Below are 17853 nucleotides of genomic sequence, written 5' to 3' on the forward strand. Positions count from 1 at the left end.
TGTATGTCTGATGGTAAAGCAAAGAGCTGGATATTGGAAAGTGCATAGCCGGTGCTCAGCTATTGTATAGCAGGGTGGCAGCTGCTGATACCACGCAGCACCGAGTAGAGAAGTTGGGGATAAGTGTAGGTGAGTCTATGTGGGGGGACAGGGTGAGGGAAGTCAATTACAGGTGCCTTGCGGTACAATACTGGTAACTATGCATTGCTGATCTTGTTACTGTTGGCATCACCCAGTACCTAAAATAGGTTGCAGCGGCGTTATATGTCTTACTAATACATGTCTCTAATGTGGCACTTGTTAAAAATGAAATACTGACTTACCTGGGGCTTCCTCCAGCACACCGTAGGCTGCAAGGTCCTCCTGGCTCCTCTCTCGGACCCAGCTGGCGGCTCCGTTATCAGACTATTTCGGCGTCAGGCCTGCTTCCCGCTTTCTCAATTAGCGTCCTCACGCCAGGCGGCGTGAGAGTCCTGCGCATGTCCGATTCTGTAATATTGAACCACGCATGTGTAGGATGATGTGTAGCCGGCCGGCTTGAAGCAAGAAGCAGGCCTGACTATTTCGAACCGAAGTCATCTGATGACAGGACCGGGAGAGGATCCAGGACGACGCCGGTGGACCTTGCAGCCTATGGTGGGCTGGAGGAAGCCCCAGGTAAGTCACTATTCCATTTTTAACAAGTGCTCAGGGTCCCTTTATTGCAGAGTAGGGAAAGGAGAGATGCAAGATGACTGATCAACAAAGACAAATTACTGCAGTCTTTTACTAATTGATACCACTTTAAATAACACTAGCAGAGCTTTTGTTGAAAAGTGTAATGGTGTTTAACACCTCGGGCCATATGTAATTCACTTTTTCTCCTGAGTTCTCCTAGGCAGGGGATATTTTTACACCTTGTCATAATTGCCCTTTAGACCACCAGCAAACCATAAAATACTCAAAGTAATTTTTATAGTACCTTTTTACCAAGTTTTGGGCACTTTTTCAATTGTAAAACGCTGGAAAGTTAATTTAACCACTTCCCGACCGCCGCATGTACAAATGGCCGATGGTACAATGGTACAATACAATACAATGGTGCTCCCAGTGTCCGAGGGACCACCAGGGCAGGCTGCCGCCACCCTAGTCTGCACCCAAGCACACTGATTCCCCCCCCCCCCCTGATCGCCCACAGCACCCCTCAGACCCTGCCCACCCCCCAGACCCCTGTTTGCACCCAATCACCCCCCTAATCACCCATCAATCACTCCCTGTCACTATCTGTAAACGCTATTTTTTTTATGCCCTAAACTGCCCCCTGCTCCCTCCTGATCACCCCCCCCCCCCAGATTCTCCACAGACCCCCCCCCCCCCCCCTGTGTACTGTATGCATCTATCCCCCTGATCACCTGTCAATCACCCATCAATCACCCCCTGTCACTGCCACCCATCAATCAGCCCCTAACCTGCCCCTTGCGGGCAATCTGATCACCCACCCACACCAATAGATCGCCCGCAGATCCGACGTCAGATCACCTCCCATGTGCAGTGTTTACATCTGTTCTCTAGCCTAAACGCCCACTAATTACCCATCAATCACCCCCTATCACCACCTGTCACTGTTACCCATCAGATCAGACCCTAATCTGCCCCTTGCGGGCACCCAACCACCCGCCTACACGCTCAGATTGCCCTCAGACCCCCCCTTATTAATTCGCCAGTGCAATATTTACATCTTTTCTTCCCTGTAATAACCCACTGATCACCTGTCAATCACCCATCAATCACCCCCTGTCACTGCCACCCATCAATCACCCCCTGTCACTGCCACCCATCAATCAGCCCCTAACCTGATCAGCCATCCACACCAATAGATCGCCCGCAGATCTAACGTCAGATCACCTCCCAAGTGCATTGTTTACATCTGTTCTCTACCCTAAACACACACTAATTACCCATCAATCACCCCCTGTCACTGCTACCCATCAAATTAGACCCCTATCTGCCCCTAGGGCACTCAATCACCCGCCCACACCCTCAGAATGCCCTCAGACCCCAGCCCTGATCACCTCACCAGTGCATTGCTTGCATCTATTCCCCCCTCTAATCACACCTTGAGACACCCATCATTCACCTCCTGTCACCCCCTAGCACACCTACCCATCAGATCAGGCCCTAATTTGCCCCGTGTGGGCTCCTGATCACTCGGCCAAACCCTCAGATCCCCCTCAGACCCCCTTCCGATCACCTCGGTTACATCTATTTTCCCCTCTAACCACCCCCTGAGACACCCATCAATCACCTCCTGTCACCCCCCTAGCACTCCTATCCATCAGATCAGGCCCAATACAACCTGTCATCTAAAAGGCCACCCTGCTTATGACCGGTTCCACAAAATTCGCCCCCTCATAGACCACCTGTCATCAAAATTTGCAGATGCTTATACCCCTGAACAGTCATTTTGAGACATTTGGTTTCCAGACTACTCACGGTTTTGGGCCCGTAAAATGCCAGGGCGGTATAGGAACCCCACAAGTGACCCCATTTTAGAAAAAAGACACCCCAAGGTATTCTGTTAGGTGTATGACGAGTTCATAGAAGATTTTATTTTTTGTCAAAAGTTAGTGAAAAATGACACTTTGTGAAAAAAAAACAATAAAAATCAATACACCTAATGGAATACCTTGGGGTGTCTTCTTTCTAAAATGGGGTCACTTGTGGGGTTCCTATACTGCCCTGGCATTTTAGGGGCCCTAAACCATGAGGAGTAGTCTAGAAAACAAATGCCTCAAAATGACCTGTGAATAGGACGTTGGGCCCCTTAGCGCACCTAGGCTGCAAAAAAGTGTCACACGTGGTATCGCCATACTCAGGAGAAGTAGTATAATGTGTTTTGGGGTGTATTTTTACACATACCCGTGCTGGGTGGGAGAAATCTCTCTGTAAATGGACAATTGTGTGTAAAAAAAAAAAAGAAAAAAATTGTCATTTACAGAGATATTTCTCCCACCCAGCATGGGTTTGTGTAAAAATATACCACAAAACACATTATACTACTTCTCCTGAGTACGGCGGTACCACATGTGTGGCACTTTTTTACACCCTACGTGCGCTAAGGGGCCCAAAGTCCAATGAGTACCTTTAGGATTTCACAGATCATTTTGCGACATTTGGTTTCAAGACTACTCCTCACGGTTTAGGGCCCCTAAAATCCCAGGGCAGTATAGGAACCCCACAAATGACCCCATTCTAGAAAGAAGACACCCAAAGGTATTCCGTTAGGAGTATGGTGAGTTCATAGAAGATTTTATTTTTTGTCACAAGTTAGCGGAAAATGACACCTTGTGAAAAAAAAAAACAATTAAAATCAATTTCCGCTAACTTGTGACAAAAAATAAAATCTTCTATGAACTCACCATACTCCTAACGGAATACCTTGGGGTGTCTTCTTTCTAAAATGGGGTCATTAGTGGGGTTCCTATACTGCCCTGGCATTTTAGGGGCCCTAAACCGTGAGGAGTAGTCTTGAAACAAAAATGACCTGTGAAATCCTAAAGGTACTCATTGGAGACTTTGGGCCCCTTAGCGCAGTTAGGGTGCAAAAAAGTGCCACACATGTGGTATCGCCGTACTCAGGAGAAGTAGTATAATGTGTTTTGGGGTGTATTTTTACACATACCCATGCTGAGTGAGAGAAATATCTCTGTAAATGGACAATTGTGTGTAGTAAAAAAAAAAAAAAAAATTGTCATTTACAGAGATATTTCTCCCACCCAGCATGGGTATGTGTAAAAATACACCCCAAAACACATTATACTACTTTTGAGTATGGCAATACCACATGTGTGGCACTTTTTTGCAGCCTAACTGCACTAAGGGGCCCAAAGTCCAGTGAGCACCTTTAGGCTTTACAGGGGTGCTTACAATTAGGCACCCCCCAAAATGCAAGGACAGTAAACACACCCCACAAATGACCCTATTTTGGAAAGTAGACACTTCAAGGTATTCAGAGAGGAGCATAGTGAGTCCGTAGCAGATTGCATTTTTTTTTTTTTTTTTGTCGCAAGTTAGCAGAAATGGAAACTTTTTTTTTTTGGTCACAAAGTGTCATTTTCCACTAACTTGTGACAAAAAAATAAAATCTTCTATGAACTCACCATGCCTCTCAGTGAATACTTTGGGATGTCTTCTTTCCAAAATGGGGTCATTTGGGGGGTATTTATACTATCCTGGAATTCTAGCCCCTCATGAAACATGACAGGGGGTCAGAAAAGTCATAGATGCTTCAAAATGGGAAAATTCACTTTTTGCACCATAGTTTGTAAACGCTATAACTTTTACCCAAACCAATCAATATAGGCTGAATGGGTTTTTTTTTTTAATTAAAAACATGTTTGTCCACATTTTTCGTGCTGCATGTATACAGAAATTTTACTTTATTTGAAAAATGTCAGCACAGAAAGTTAAAAAAAAAATCATTTTTTTGCCAAAATTCATGTCTTTTTTGATGAATATAATAAAAAGTAAAAATAGCAGCAGCAATCAAATGACACCAAAAGAAAGCTTTATTAGTGACAAGAAAGGAGGTAAAATTCATTTAGGTGGTAGGTTGTATGAGCGAGCAATAAACCGTGAAAGCTGCAGTGGTCTGAATGGAAAAAAAAGGGTCTGGTCCTTAAGGGGGGTAAAGCCTACGGTCCTCAAGTGGTTAAAGAGAAGATGAAAATTATCTACAGGAGATAACTCAGGAGAAAAAGTGAATTGCATATGGGCCCTTGTGTGAAAAGGGTTACTATGAATATGTACAGAGTTTGTCATACCAGCTCTTACTGGAATTACCCTGTCATAGAAGACTTTCTCTTTGGTTATGTAAAGTAACAATTTACAATCTGTATGTAGAATTTTACATGGCAAAAGTCTGATGTGATATTTTGTTTATAAACTGGAATACGCTAAATATTGCTAATCCTGTGTTTTATTTTGTAATCTGATCATCTTCAGATGGAACAAGAAGCAGAAAGGCGGCGGCAACCACCTCAGATTAAGCCTCAGCCAGAATCTGAAGAAGAGGAGGAAGAGAAGCCTTTAAGAGAAATAAGTATTGAGGAACCAATGGAAGAGGAGGAGGAGCCTGAACAAAAGCCCTGCCTTAAGCCCACAATGAGGCCTATCAGCTCTGCCCCATCTGTCTCTTCTGGAAGCGGCCACGCAACCCCCAATTCTCCAGGGGACGAGTCTCCCTGTGGCATTATCATTCCTCATGAGAATTCCCCAGAGCGTGAGCCACCAGAGGAGTACCGTCCAAAGATAGGCCTGAGCCTCAAACTAGGTTAGTCACATTATTAGTTGCCTTAAAAACAATTAAATAAAATTGAGCAATTTCTTGATCACCAATCAGACCTGGTCTCTGACTGCTATGATTTTTTTGCTTCAGGTTTCTATGGAATAGGTTGATAAATAAGTCTGACTGTGTGACTCTGTATGTTAGCTGCATATTTTTGATTTTAATTTTGTTACTCTGATCCTTCTCTTAGGAGCCTCCACTAGTCCAAGCCAGACTAATGTTGTAAAAAGGAAGAAACTGCCAGTCGACAGTGTATTTAATAAATTTGAGGATGAAGATAGTGATGAAGTGCCTCGGAAAAGGAAACTGGTGCCACTGGACTACGGTGATGATGACAAAGCTTCATCCAAAAACAATGTGAACACAGAAGAAAAACGCAAACATATCAAAAGTCTTATTGAGAAGATACCTACAGCTAAACCAGAGCTGTTTGCTTACCCATTGGACTGGTCTATAGTAGACACTGTGAGTGCTTCTCTGCTACTACAATTGATTTACTGCCACTGGATTACTTCACCCATCTTCCTGTGTCTTCTGGTTAAGAAAGAACAAAATATGTATTTCAAAAATAAGGCTTTAAAGCTGTGCAACCAAAAATATGATATCTGTCTACTCTATCTGGTTAGGAGAGGGATAAGGGGTTGGAAGTTATTTACATCAGCAGTTGGAAGCACGTGGATGGTCCATCTTCATCTTCTAGCCACACTCTCGGCCATGGACAAGCGCGTCTGGACTGGGCATGCTCAGTAGAACAAACCACTCGTGCACCAGATGCTTTGTTCTCCTAAGCATACAAGGTCTTACTTGCACACCACTAGTTCAAAAGCACTTGCCCGTGGCTGGGAGCGTGAACAGAAGAACCATATTCAGCAAGCTTTTGTTGAATGTGTATAGAAGGAACCTTGCGCTGCAATAGTGGGCTGTAGGAGGATCCAGGACGCCTCTAGATCAGGGGTGCCCATTGCGTAGATTATGATCTACCGGCAAATCGCACAGGACTTATGGGTAGATCCCACACCGCCCATCCGAGTGATGTACATGTGCTGCAGTTGTGGCTGGCATATGTAGGTATATTCAAGGTGGTAGATCATTTTCACCTCATAATTTTTGAAGTAGCTTGCAAGCTAAAAAAGATTGGGCACGTCTGCTCTAGACCATCAAGAGGTATTTTTCAGGGGTTTCATTTCAGATTCACTCTAACCACGTAATAATTGAATTAACAGTATAAATTGGTCATTTTTTTCAAGCTTGAAAGAAAATAAAGCAGAGGGACACCAAGAGCCCCAATAGTGTAATTCGTCTTGGGGACAACAAAATAAATGAGAAGTTAAAATTATACTTACAAACCAGGGTTACCAATAGGCAACCACTGTATAGGCAGGTGGGGAGAACAATCCTGACCCCACTCAGGAATAAAGTCGCTCTCTGTAGACAGGAAAATAGGGTAACAACCCTCCACCCAGGGTGGACTCAATGCAGTGTACAAGATACAGAGGCGCCAAAAGAATAAAAGGGAATTAAATGAACTTAAAAAAACAACTGGTTAAACAGAGGAGGCAGCGGTGGTCTTACCCCTCCAAACAGACATAGGCAAGGACTGCAATTTTTTTTGGAGTTCCGAATAAATTGTTGACTGTCTGCATCGCAGTCCTTGCCTGTGTCTGTTTGGAGGGGGTAAGACCACCGCTGCCTCCTCTGTTTAATCAGTTGGTTTTTTAAGTTCATTTAATTACCTTTTATTCTTTTGGCGCCTCTGTATCTTGTACACTGCATTTTTTTCAAGCTGTTTGAGGGTTAAGGACATCTTGTTTCTCCTGCTGTGGATTATGTTTCAAGAGAATAACTTTTCTTTTTCCTTTTTATGAACAAATTGGACCACTCTGACCTTTGTTAGCTTATTGACAGTTCCAGTATTTCATGTAGTAGTGAAACACATCCTGTGTGAAAACTTTATAGAGGCTGCTCACAGGGAGATGTTTGATGCATAAGATAATGCTAACATCTGCCTCAGCGTTGGACACATTGGACTGTCTGATGTGGAGCACTTGGTCCTTTTTATTGTATTCCTCCAATCACAGAAATTCACTGCTTTCAGTGGGGCCAGTTAGGTCGTTGCCACTAAATCTTATGCTTAGGTACACACGGTTCAATTTCCCATAAAAAATGAAGGGAATTGGATGATTATTTTATGAAATGTCCCATCTAGTTCTGATCAGTAACGGGAACGATTTTCTGAAGTTATAGGAAAATCAATACCATTATCGATCGGAAGTAGTTTGGACATGTATACATGATACAACCTCCCATTAGATTACCAGTAGATCGGACTGGAGATTGAATCGTGTGTATCTAGCATTACACTTGTAACTGTAAAGCCACTAAATCTGCATACTGTCCATTTGATGTCTTTGATTTTTATACTCTGTGAAAACCAGGGGAACGCTTTCTAGATTCTTTTTGTGTACGTATCTCCCAGGATCCTGATGCCTCCTGTAGGTTTGTTTACTTCATTTATGAATGGAGGTGGGTACACATTGGTGTCAGCCATCAGTGTCAAGTTTTATCCTGTAGAAAGCACTGCAGGGACAAACGCTGTATATTCGTGTAGCTCTAGTATCCCAGAGCGATGTGTACTGTTGCTATGTGGAGGGAAAGAGAGACAAGGGTACGGTGTACAAATTAGAGAATTCCAGTGGGCGAGGTAAGGAGGGGGAACGGAGCGCTCTGAGACAACTTCTTGTACGGAAGGAAATTGCAGTGCTGTCAGCTTTGTTACATATTATTATTGGATTGTTTTGCTGTTGGTGTATGGAGCTAAAACGACGCAGGGAAATTTGGGCGCACCATGCACTGCCATAGGCTGTAATGTGAATTATGGCTATAGCAGTGCTGAGAAAGTAATTTGGGCAATTTCAAGACGGAGCCCAAACTACTTTAAAAACAGCGTAATTATGTCTTTCCCCTGAATCCATGGCTGCCTGGAGGGGGAATAGTAACGCTGTCGGGACTTTTGCAGGAGCAGGGTTCACCCTGCGCCCAAACTTCCTGATGCCATTTTTCCATGTAAGCGTATGAAGCACCACGTCTTAAATTTAAAAAAAAAAAAAATTATATCTGGAGCTTCCTCCAGCCCCCATCAAGCTGATGGGTCCCTCACCGTCCTGGGCCACCTGGATCCTCCGCTAGGCAGCTTGGTAAATCTCAGAACCATATCCCGGGACCTCCCCTTCCTGGTGTTTCCTGGGGAGCTGCACTGTGTGTTTTGAGCTCTATTACCACAAGTCCACGCACAGCTCCCAGCGCATGGTGTACTGTTACAGCATATGGGAACCAATACTGGAAGTACTGACACTTCCTCCCAGCCCATCATTGACGTTCTGCTCAAGTTGAATATTTCAGCTGAGCAGGGGGCACAAGGCCCGCTGGAGAGGGAAGATGCAGCACCACACATAAGACAGCACGAAAAGTAGGTTTCTATTATAGCGGTTCAGAGATACTTTAAGCTGTAGTAGTGCACTCAAACAGTTATCATAAAATAGCACAACAGAAGACTTGTATACAGCAGTTACTGGATGTCAGTCGTACAATTTAATGATACCATTACATAGAACAGGCTATTGGATATCAAAATGACCACACTGAAAGCAGTATTTGTCTTTATCTGGTGTAATACTTAAAGTGTATTGTGCATAATGCATAAAATGTAAAACCTGTTCTTTTTGTAGGCCCTATATAACATAAATTAACTTTAGTGGTATAACTTTCTTTTCCAGACATTAATGGAGCGTAGAATAAGGCCCTGGATCAATAAAAAGATTATAGAATACATAGGTGAAGAAGAAGCTACATTGGTTGACTTTGTATGTTCAAAGGTAAGCAAGGGAAAGTATGAAAATGTGTGCAACCATTTTTGCTTTTCTGCATTACAGACTTTCTCAACATGATTTAATATGTAAGCCCTTTCAAAGCAGCATGGGCAGCCATACTATCCCAAAGGGGAAAAACATATATAAGTTAATACTTGTTCTACTTGCATAACAAATGTATTGTACTGTCCACGTTTCGATTTCAGTGAATCTTACATTGTAAATAAAGACAAAACTGTTCCTGGCATTTTCCATTTTGACTTCTTCTGACTGAAGTCAATCCTGATGTCATTTCCTCCTTACTTTTTTGTTTTCTCTCTCTCTTTCTCTCTTAGAAACTGCACTGTCACATCTAGCTTCGTTTGTAAACATGTGAGCACAGCATAGATTAGATTTCAGCAGCTTTACACTGAACTGCCCTCAGCCAAATAGTGAAGAGCAGGAATGTGGGAGGGTTGATGACAAGCTTCCTTCTCGTCTCCAATCTTCCAAATAGAGCCAGGCTGACTGAGATACGATTTATTACAGCAGAAACATTTCTGATTAAATTGGAATGCTTGCAATGCAGGGTTAGGTTGCAGGCTGCATAATAAACACAGAGCAGGGGGTAAAAGGAATTTGATTTTGTGGCTGACAATCCCTCTTCAAAAGCCTATACTTTCTAAGTAAGCCATAATTTTTGGCCAATGACACATATCCAGAAGTAGTGTTCTCCCCAGAACCTGTTTTCAGCTGAATGTTGAGTATTCTTTATTTCCAACAACTGCTGCTATGGGCTCCTGTAGGAACAGAGACATGGTGCCAACTATAAATGGCCAATGAGATGCTAATATTTCCAAGTTGCTGCTAATTTCATGCAAATGTATGCATCTCTCTGAAATTGACCAATCAAATGCAGCATGATGGAAAGTGTAGTTCCACTGGTTTTATTCCTGGATCTCTGATCTCTTAATAAATCAGCACTTACCGTTAATGGTTACTGCTTTATTAAGAGATCTGACCTGTTATAATCCTGATAGAGCTCTGGTAAGGTGGTTAATAGTGTGGGTAATAATAGTGCAGCTTTTGTTATATAAACATTTCCTAATATCGTCCCCATTAACAAAAACATTATGAATTTGTGAAAACGTAAGTTGCACTTAATAGTATTAATGTTTCATTTCTGTTCTCTAGGTAATGGCGCATAGTACTCCACAGGGCATATTGGATGATGTTGCTATGGTAAGTAAATTCATACTGTTTGATATGCTTATGGCATGAAGCAAGGGTCACCATCTTACTTTTGTTATGAAGGATGACTGAACATTTTTAATGTAAGCTTAAAGGACCACTACCACAAATCATTTAATTTTCAGCAATCTCACAGTAGATATAAAAAGTATATAGCAGCCTTGCTGTGTCCTTTTTTTTTTTTTTTTTTGGCCCTTTAATTTCCCATATATTACTGTAATCTGCGTCCGTCAATCCCTCACATAGCGCTGACGGACTTTTGTAATTAGCAATCACAGCAGGGGGAGCCTTTTCAGGTTTTGGGGGGAAAAAACAGATGGTTTAGCCCTGTTTTATTAACTGACAAACTGTTATGCATGGGCTCACCTGCTGCCCGTCTTCCCCATACAGCCAAAGGACCCCTGCACTATACATTTCCACAGGCTGTGAGGGAGGCAGCTGTCAGCGCAGACTCTGCTGCGCAATGAGCTGCTCTCCCTATCCAGCCTTTCACCGCCTGTGTCTATTAATGACGAGCGGCTAATGAGCCGGCTCTGCCCTCCATCCCGCGGCTCTTCACTGATGACGTAAGGCTCATTGAGCCGCTGTGTAATAAGCCGCTCCTCGGCAAATGAATTATTACACAGTGGCTCAGTGAGCCATACTTCATCAGGGGGAGAGCCGCGGGATGGACGGCAGAGCCGGCTCATTAGCCGTTCGTCATCATTAACACACACAGGCGGCGAAAGGCTGGATAGGGAGACCAGCTCATTGCGCAGCAGAGTCTGCGCTGACAGCTGCCTCCCTCACAGCTTGTGGAAATGTATAGTGCGGGGGTCCTTTGGCTGTATGGGGAAGACGGGCAGCAGGTGAGCCCATGCATAACAGTTTTCGTCAGTTAATAAAACAGGGCTAAACCATCTGTTTTTTTTCCCGAAAACCTGAAAAGGCTCCCCCTGCTGTGACTGCTAATTACAAAAGTCTGTCAGCGCTATGTGAGGGACTGACGGACGCAGATTACAGTAATATATGGGAAATTAAAGGGCCAACTAAAAAAAAGACACAGCAAGACTGCTATATACTTTTTATATCTACTGTGAGATCGCTGAAAATTAAATGATTCATGGTAGTGGTCCTTAAAGGGACACTTAAGTCAAACAAAAAAAATGAGTTTTACTCACCTGGGGCTTCCAATAGCCCCCTGCAGCTGTCCGGTGCCCTCGCCGTCTCCCTCCGATCCTCCTGGCCCCGCCGGCAGCCACTTCCTGTTTCGGTGACAGGAGCTGACAGGCTGGGGACGCGAGTGATTCTTCGCGTTCCTGGCCACAATAGCGCCATCTATGCTACTATAGCATATATCATATACCATATAGCAGCATAGAGGGTGCTAATGTGTCTGGGAACACGAAGAATCACTCGCGTCCCCAGCCTGTCAGCTCCTGTCACCGAAACAGGACGTGGCTGCCGGTAGGGCCAGGACGATCGGAGGGAGACAGCGAGGGCACCGGACAGCTGCAGGGGGCTATTGGAAGACCTAGGTGAGTAAAACTCATTTTTTGATTTGACTTAAGTGTCCCTTTAAACAAAATAGAGAGAGGGTGTCAAGCTCTTTAGAAACCTCTGCCTATTTTGCCACGGCCGCTCCAACTCGGCAGTCACCAATTAGGCCACGGTTGCTGAGCTGGGGGCGGACCATGGCAATGCCGAGACCAAGGAGACGAAGCAATCACTCGTCTTAAGGTACAAAATTATGCACCAAACTGCAGTGACCTGGTGTGGACTTATTTTACATGCCGCATCAGGACTCTTCTGAGCCAAAACTGATCTGTTCTTCTGATTACTCCCTACATCTTTGCAACGTTAAGGACACCAACTGAGAGGGATAACGATATTTATTTGCTTTTATGCTGGGATTACACGTTAGGTTTTTTGCAAAGAATCATTCCAATAGATGCCTTCGATGATAAAATTCCGACATGTCCGATGTTCCGCTCGATTCTTTTCCGCTCCATTTCTCATAGAAGTGAGTGGAAAAAAGATAAGAAAAACAAGTGGAAGATCAGAGAATCGAGCAGAAAATTGAATAGCTAATAGATCGCGCTCAGAATCGAACACGAAAAACTTAACGTGTAATCCCACCATTAAAAGGAACCTTAACTCTAGAAAAAATGAGTTTCACTTACCTGGGGCATCTACCAGCCCCCTGCAGCCGTCCTGTGCCCTCGCAGTCACTCATGGCTCTTCCGGTCCTCAGCCGCCAGCTAGTTTAGTTTTTGCCGACCGGGAGTCGGCAGGCCGCCATGCGTACCTTTGCATGTGTTCCCGACGGTGCAGGAAGCTATCGTGGACATTAACGCGTTTTTTTTTAACTGGTGCATCGCGTACATTTGCACCTGCGTACACATTGCACCTGCAACGCCTAAAAATGTACTTGTTAATGTCCGATAGCTTCTTGCACCAGCGGGAATGCGTGCAAAGGTACGCATAGCGACCCTCCGAGTCGGCAAAAACAAAACTAGCTGGCGGCAGGGGACCGGAGGAGCCATGAGTGACTGCGAGGGCACAGGATGGCTGCAGGGGGGTGGTAGATGCCCCAGGTAAGTGAAACTTTTTTTTTTTTTTGAGTTAAGGTTCCCTTTAAACAATACCAGTTGCCTGGAGATCACTCTCTGGCTTCAGTAGTGTCTGAAACACATGCCTTTCACAAACATGCAGATAAATCAAATTACAGTCAGAAACCTCTGATCTGCCAGCTTGTTCAGGGTCCGTGGCTAAGAGTATTAGAGGCAGAAGATCAGCAGGACAGCCAGGCAAAAGGTATGGTTTAAGCGGAAATAAATATGGCAACCCCCTTATCCCTCTCACTTCAGGTATCCTTTAACCCTTTCGGGACCGGTTGCCTAACACCCCCCCTTAACCACTTTAGTACCAGCGGTCTCTGCCCCCTTAAGGACCAGAGACCGCTGGTACAATAACGATGGAATTCTCAGGATATCTACTCTGCCGTCTGTGACGGCAGAGTCATGTAAGCCGGTCAGGAGCCGCTTTCATTGGCTCCTGACCTTGTCTGCCAGTGTAAGCCTATGGGAGTTGCTTACATTGATGGACACGGACAGGAGCCAATTAAATCTGCTCCATGACCAGTTCACCGGACTCTGCCATCATAGAGACAGGCAGAGCAAGTGAGCTGCGATGGGACAAGGCGGGGATTCAGTGGTGAGTTCGGCAGGAGCGACGAAAACGGCGGATGTGCGCCGCGGCGGTGATTGAAATCTACGTCCTGCCAGCCAGGTAACCACCAAAATGGCGTTGATTTCAATCACCTGGTCCTAAAGTAATTCCATAAATCGATGAAAGATTGCACACCACAATTGAGGTGCAAGTACCCATATAAGTCAAACAAACAAGATCCAAGAGGTCCGCACACTCAAATAATGAATTTCCAAGATTTATTCAGACATTGTGACAACGTTCCATTCCAAATACCAACGATTCGTTTCGGGGCCCCGCGGGGTCCCCTTTGTCAAGGCAACACAAACAGAATGGTGACCATTCTGTTTGTGTTGCCTTGACAAAGGGGACCCCGCGGGGCCCCGAAACGAATCGTTGGTATTTGGAATGGAACGTTGTCACAATGTCTGAATAAATCTTGGAAATTCATTATTTGAGTGTGCGGACCTCTTGGATCTTGGTCCTAAAGTAGGTAAGGACCAGGATATTTTACATGCGGGAGAGGGGGGGGGGGGGGGGGTCAGGCAACCAGATCCCCAGTGTGGCTTGCTGGGCATGGTGTCCCCCCCCCCCCCCCCCCCCCCTGTAGCCAGATGTGTTAATCCCCCCTCGGTAGCCAGCAGCCTTTACTCACCTCCCAGACTCCAGCGATGAGCAGCTGTGGACACCTCCGGACGGCATCCTTGCTCGTACTGCTGCTAAGTTTCGGGTCGTTGCTTAATGAAGTCACCAAACACTTACGTCAGAGTGAGCGGGGATGCCAGCCAGATTGGAGGGGAGCGCCGAGGGAACGTCAGGGAGATGAGTGAATCCTCTTCTCTCACCCCCCACCGCCTCAGCTGTAACAGTGATCACTACAATCCGCTGGCAATCATAGTGACCAGGAGCCATAGGCGATGGCCCCTGATCATTGAGGGGAGATGTCAGCTGTCATATGACAGCTTAATCTCCCCTTGGGTGCACACGATCGCGTCGGGAGCGGGAACGGTACTACACCACATCAGGCTAGAAAAGCCACAAGTGTGGTTTTATTACACGCGGTGCCCAATAGGTTAAAGTATACCTATATATAAGTAGGGAGATTGCTGACCACTTTCTAATACGACCTGTTTTGCTGGATGTACAGCTGAGCCTCTGACTGCTGTATAATATTTTAAATCACCCTCATGGAATAGGTGTGGAGACTTGTAAAGTCAGAATACCTAATTTTATTACTAGTTCCATGAGAAAGTTTGTCATTCTATGCAGTAGATAAGTATTAGCTTGACAACTAGCACATTGCTAGTTTGTGTTGTATTGACCATAACCTCATTTATGTGAAAGGATACAATAGCATTTATAGGCTTTACATTTATTGATCTAATAATATTTTTTTTATTTTAGGTCCTAGATGAAGAAGCTGAAGTATTCATAGTGAAAATGTGGCGGTTGCTAATCTATGAAACGGAAGCAAAGAAGATCGGTCTTGTGAAATAAAATTTGGAACACTGGCTTCAATCCCAAATCCATCTGACACCCCTAAATTACTGCTGTCCTTAGGGCCTATAAAGCATTGAACAATATGTTGCAGTCCCAGATTTCAGCAATGTTGTCTGTATCTCCAAAATCATCAGAAACATCCAAAGTTTATTTTGTAGGGATTGTAATTATTCCCTTCTTTATGGTCAGCTTCTTAGCTGACCGAGTTTTAAGTGTCACCACAGTATCCATGCACAAGGTAAACCAGTGACTTCCTGGTACGGTTTGAAATGTTCTGCTGCTGCCCAGTGCTCTTTCTGGTAAACAGTGTTTGTCCATACTCTTGTACATATTAAAAAAAACAAACCTTTTTTTTGCAATTTGTTCACACTGGTTCCATGTCTATCAAACAGAACTAACAGCTGACATCCTCATAAGTTTAGGTGTGAAGGTCCCTCCGCTGTGATTGTTTTGGATCGATATTTATGCAGAATATCCTGATTTTGTTTTTAGTAAACACAGACCTGACCGACTGTAGCCTGTGAAGAGTTTTCCCTTTGTGCGTTTTTGTACAATTTTTTTTAAATTCTTTTTCTAAAAAGGAAGCCGTTAAACTTTCCCCTAATTTCATTGAGGCGTATAAATGCTGACGCTAGCCAATCGAGATTTGTCCAACTATGAGCCATGTAAGACATTACTTCTCATATGAATGTGGTTCACCTCACTGGCAGGCCCTGGGGTGTTAACCCTTTTCAAAGGGGGTGTCAAGTGACTGCAACATATGTCCTGTCAGTGCTTTTTTTTATTCCCTTTTAATGTTTATTTAATGAACATTCATACAGACTGATTACAGTCAAAACCTACATGGTCCCATAATAACTTTGTTTTGTTTTTTACATTTTATTACTTTTTTTTTTAATGCAATGTATTGTTATATTTGGACAAACTGCATAGCTCGCCTTTATTGCCCATAATAGAGGGTCATTTGTATATTTCAGCAATAATTGCTGAAGAATTCAGGACATTTTTCACATCATTAAGGATATGGCATAATTGAAAAATACGTGAATTTTAGTACACTGACCTTTAAAATATACCAGAGCGGAAAAGATTTGAAGAAATGGGGGGAGCAGACTATCCTGATACCCACCACTCCCCCCCCCCCCCCCTTTCTCCTCTGTCCCCTTTCTTTGGTAGCTAAATTGCCCCCGGCAGCCTCTTCCGGGCATTTATGCACAGGCGCTGGCCCAGCTGCGCGCTTCCTACATCGTGGGAGCGCATGCGCAAGAGCAATGTAGAACATGCGCACGAATGCCCAGAATAGGCTGCCGGGGGCATTTAGTTGTCAAAAAAAAGGGTGGAGGAGAATGGGGGGTAGCGGTGGGCATCAGGATAGCTCCCCCTGTACATGCTGCTCACCCGGTTTCTTTGAATCTATTCAGCTTTGGTATCCTTTAACAACGTCTAGAGCTGTACGTTTCAAAGCCAAGATGGGAACGTCCTCTGAAATGACCTACATGTTATGATTTAAGGACCAGTGATGTTCTCCATGAGGGTATGTTTGTTGAGGGTCTCGTGGAAAAGTGTTCATAGTGCCCTTAATGATTTGCTTACAATTTTCAGCGTGTACTAGGGTTGAAAACTATAATTTCCATTCAATGAAATGGACATTATTTTCAATAAAACCTTGGTATCTTTATAGATATGTAGGTATAATGTACATCTGACCAATATTTATTTTCCACTGGGACTTGCAAACAAACATGACCTGCTGTTTTTGTAAGCTGCTGCAGTATCAATTTATTCTGTATTTAAAGCATCGGTTTGTCTGAAATGTGGAAGCTGTGATCTTGAATTGCCGGATACCTTGCATATGGAAACTCTGTTAAGCCTCTGATGGCTCACTTTGTAAATAATTCATACATTAAAGTGTATATATTTGATACGTGGGCTTAGATTCTTATCCGTTGTAAATTCAGGACTGGTGGGAACAGCCCAAGCCAAATGCACAAGAATCTGGCGCTTGCCTAGTCCAGATCAGATTGGTAGGTTTGCATTAATTAATTTCATGGATATTTTGTGACTTTGCAACTACCCAGTCTTATCGATGCAATAGATCACCAACAGAAACGGGTACAGCCAAAATAAATGCTGTTAAAGTAAACAGACTCTTTCCAGCTTGTCCAGGACAAGCCTATACGGCTCCTTTTTACACTTTTTAGAATCCGTTGTGGTGCACTGAAGTTGCATTGCATATGTGGTAGATGTATGAGCAAAGCTACAGTGTGCATGTACCCTTAAAATCTGTGGCCTTCCCTCCATCATTCAACCTGATGATATAGTGCCTACCGTATCTTTCAGAGGGTGAACTTGAGGTTTTGAATACTGGGATGAATGGTAGAGTGCCGATGTTGCATTAAAAAAAGTGTTTATACAATGCACAACAGGATGAAAAGGTGCCCAGAAAAAGCTAAAACGAATCAAAAAACAATAAAATAAAGCTAGCAACGCGTTATGTGGATCCCTGCCCTTAAAGTGAACCCGAGGTGAGAGTGATATGAAGGCTGCCATATTTATTTCCTTTTAAGCAATACCAGTTGCCTGGCTATCCTGTGCTCTTCTGCTTCTAATAATTTTCAGCTATAAACCCTGAACAAAGCATGCAGCAAATCAAGAGTTACTGGCAATATTGTCAGAACGGACAAGATTACCTGCATGCTTGTTTCTGGTGTGATTCAGCCACTGCTGCAGCCAAATACATGA

At 44.0% G+C, this 17853-nt stretch overlaps 1 protein-coding gene across 6 annotated transcripts in view; it reads left to right on the forward strand.

Annotated features, from left to right (window-relative positions):
- The window catches only part of RBM25 (RNA binding motif protein 25), a 66858-nt gene extending 49825 nt beyond the window's left edge, over positions 1 to 17033 (forward strand). For all 6 annotated transcript variants that reach the window (XM_068254112.1, XM_068254115.1, XM_068254114.1 and 3 more), the window contains 5 exons: positions 4984 to 5311; positions 5517 to 5791; positions 9100 to 9198; positions 10366 to 10413; positions 15016 to 17033. In XM_068254112.1, coding sequence (XP_068110213.1) covers positions 4984 to 5311; positions 5517 to 5791; positions 9100 to 9198; positions 10366 to 10413; positions 15016 to 15108 — 843 coding nt within the window. In that variant the 3' untranslated portion in view covers positions 15109 to 17033. The remainder of the gene's footprint in view (positions 1 to 4983; positions 5312 to 5516; positions 5792 to 9099; positions 9199 to 10365; positions 10414 to 15015) is intronic.
- The last annotated feature ends 820 nt before the right edge of the window (positions 17034 to 17853 follow it).

Source organism: Hyperolius riggenbachi, chromosome 9, assembly GCF_040937935.1.
Source record: "Hyperolius riggenbachi isolate aHypRig1 chromosome 9, aHypRig1.pri, whole genome shotgun sequence".
Taxonomy (NCBI): domain Eukaryota; kingdom Metazoa; phylum Chordata; class Amphibia; order Anura; family Hyperoliidae; genus Hyperolius; species Hyperolius riggenbachi.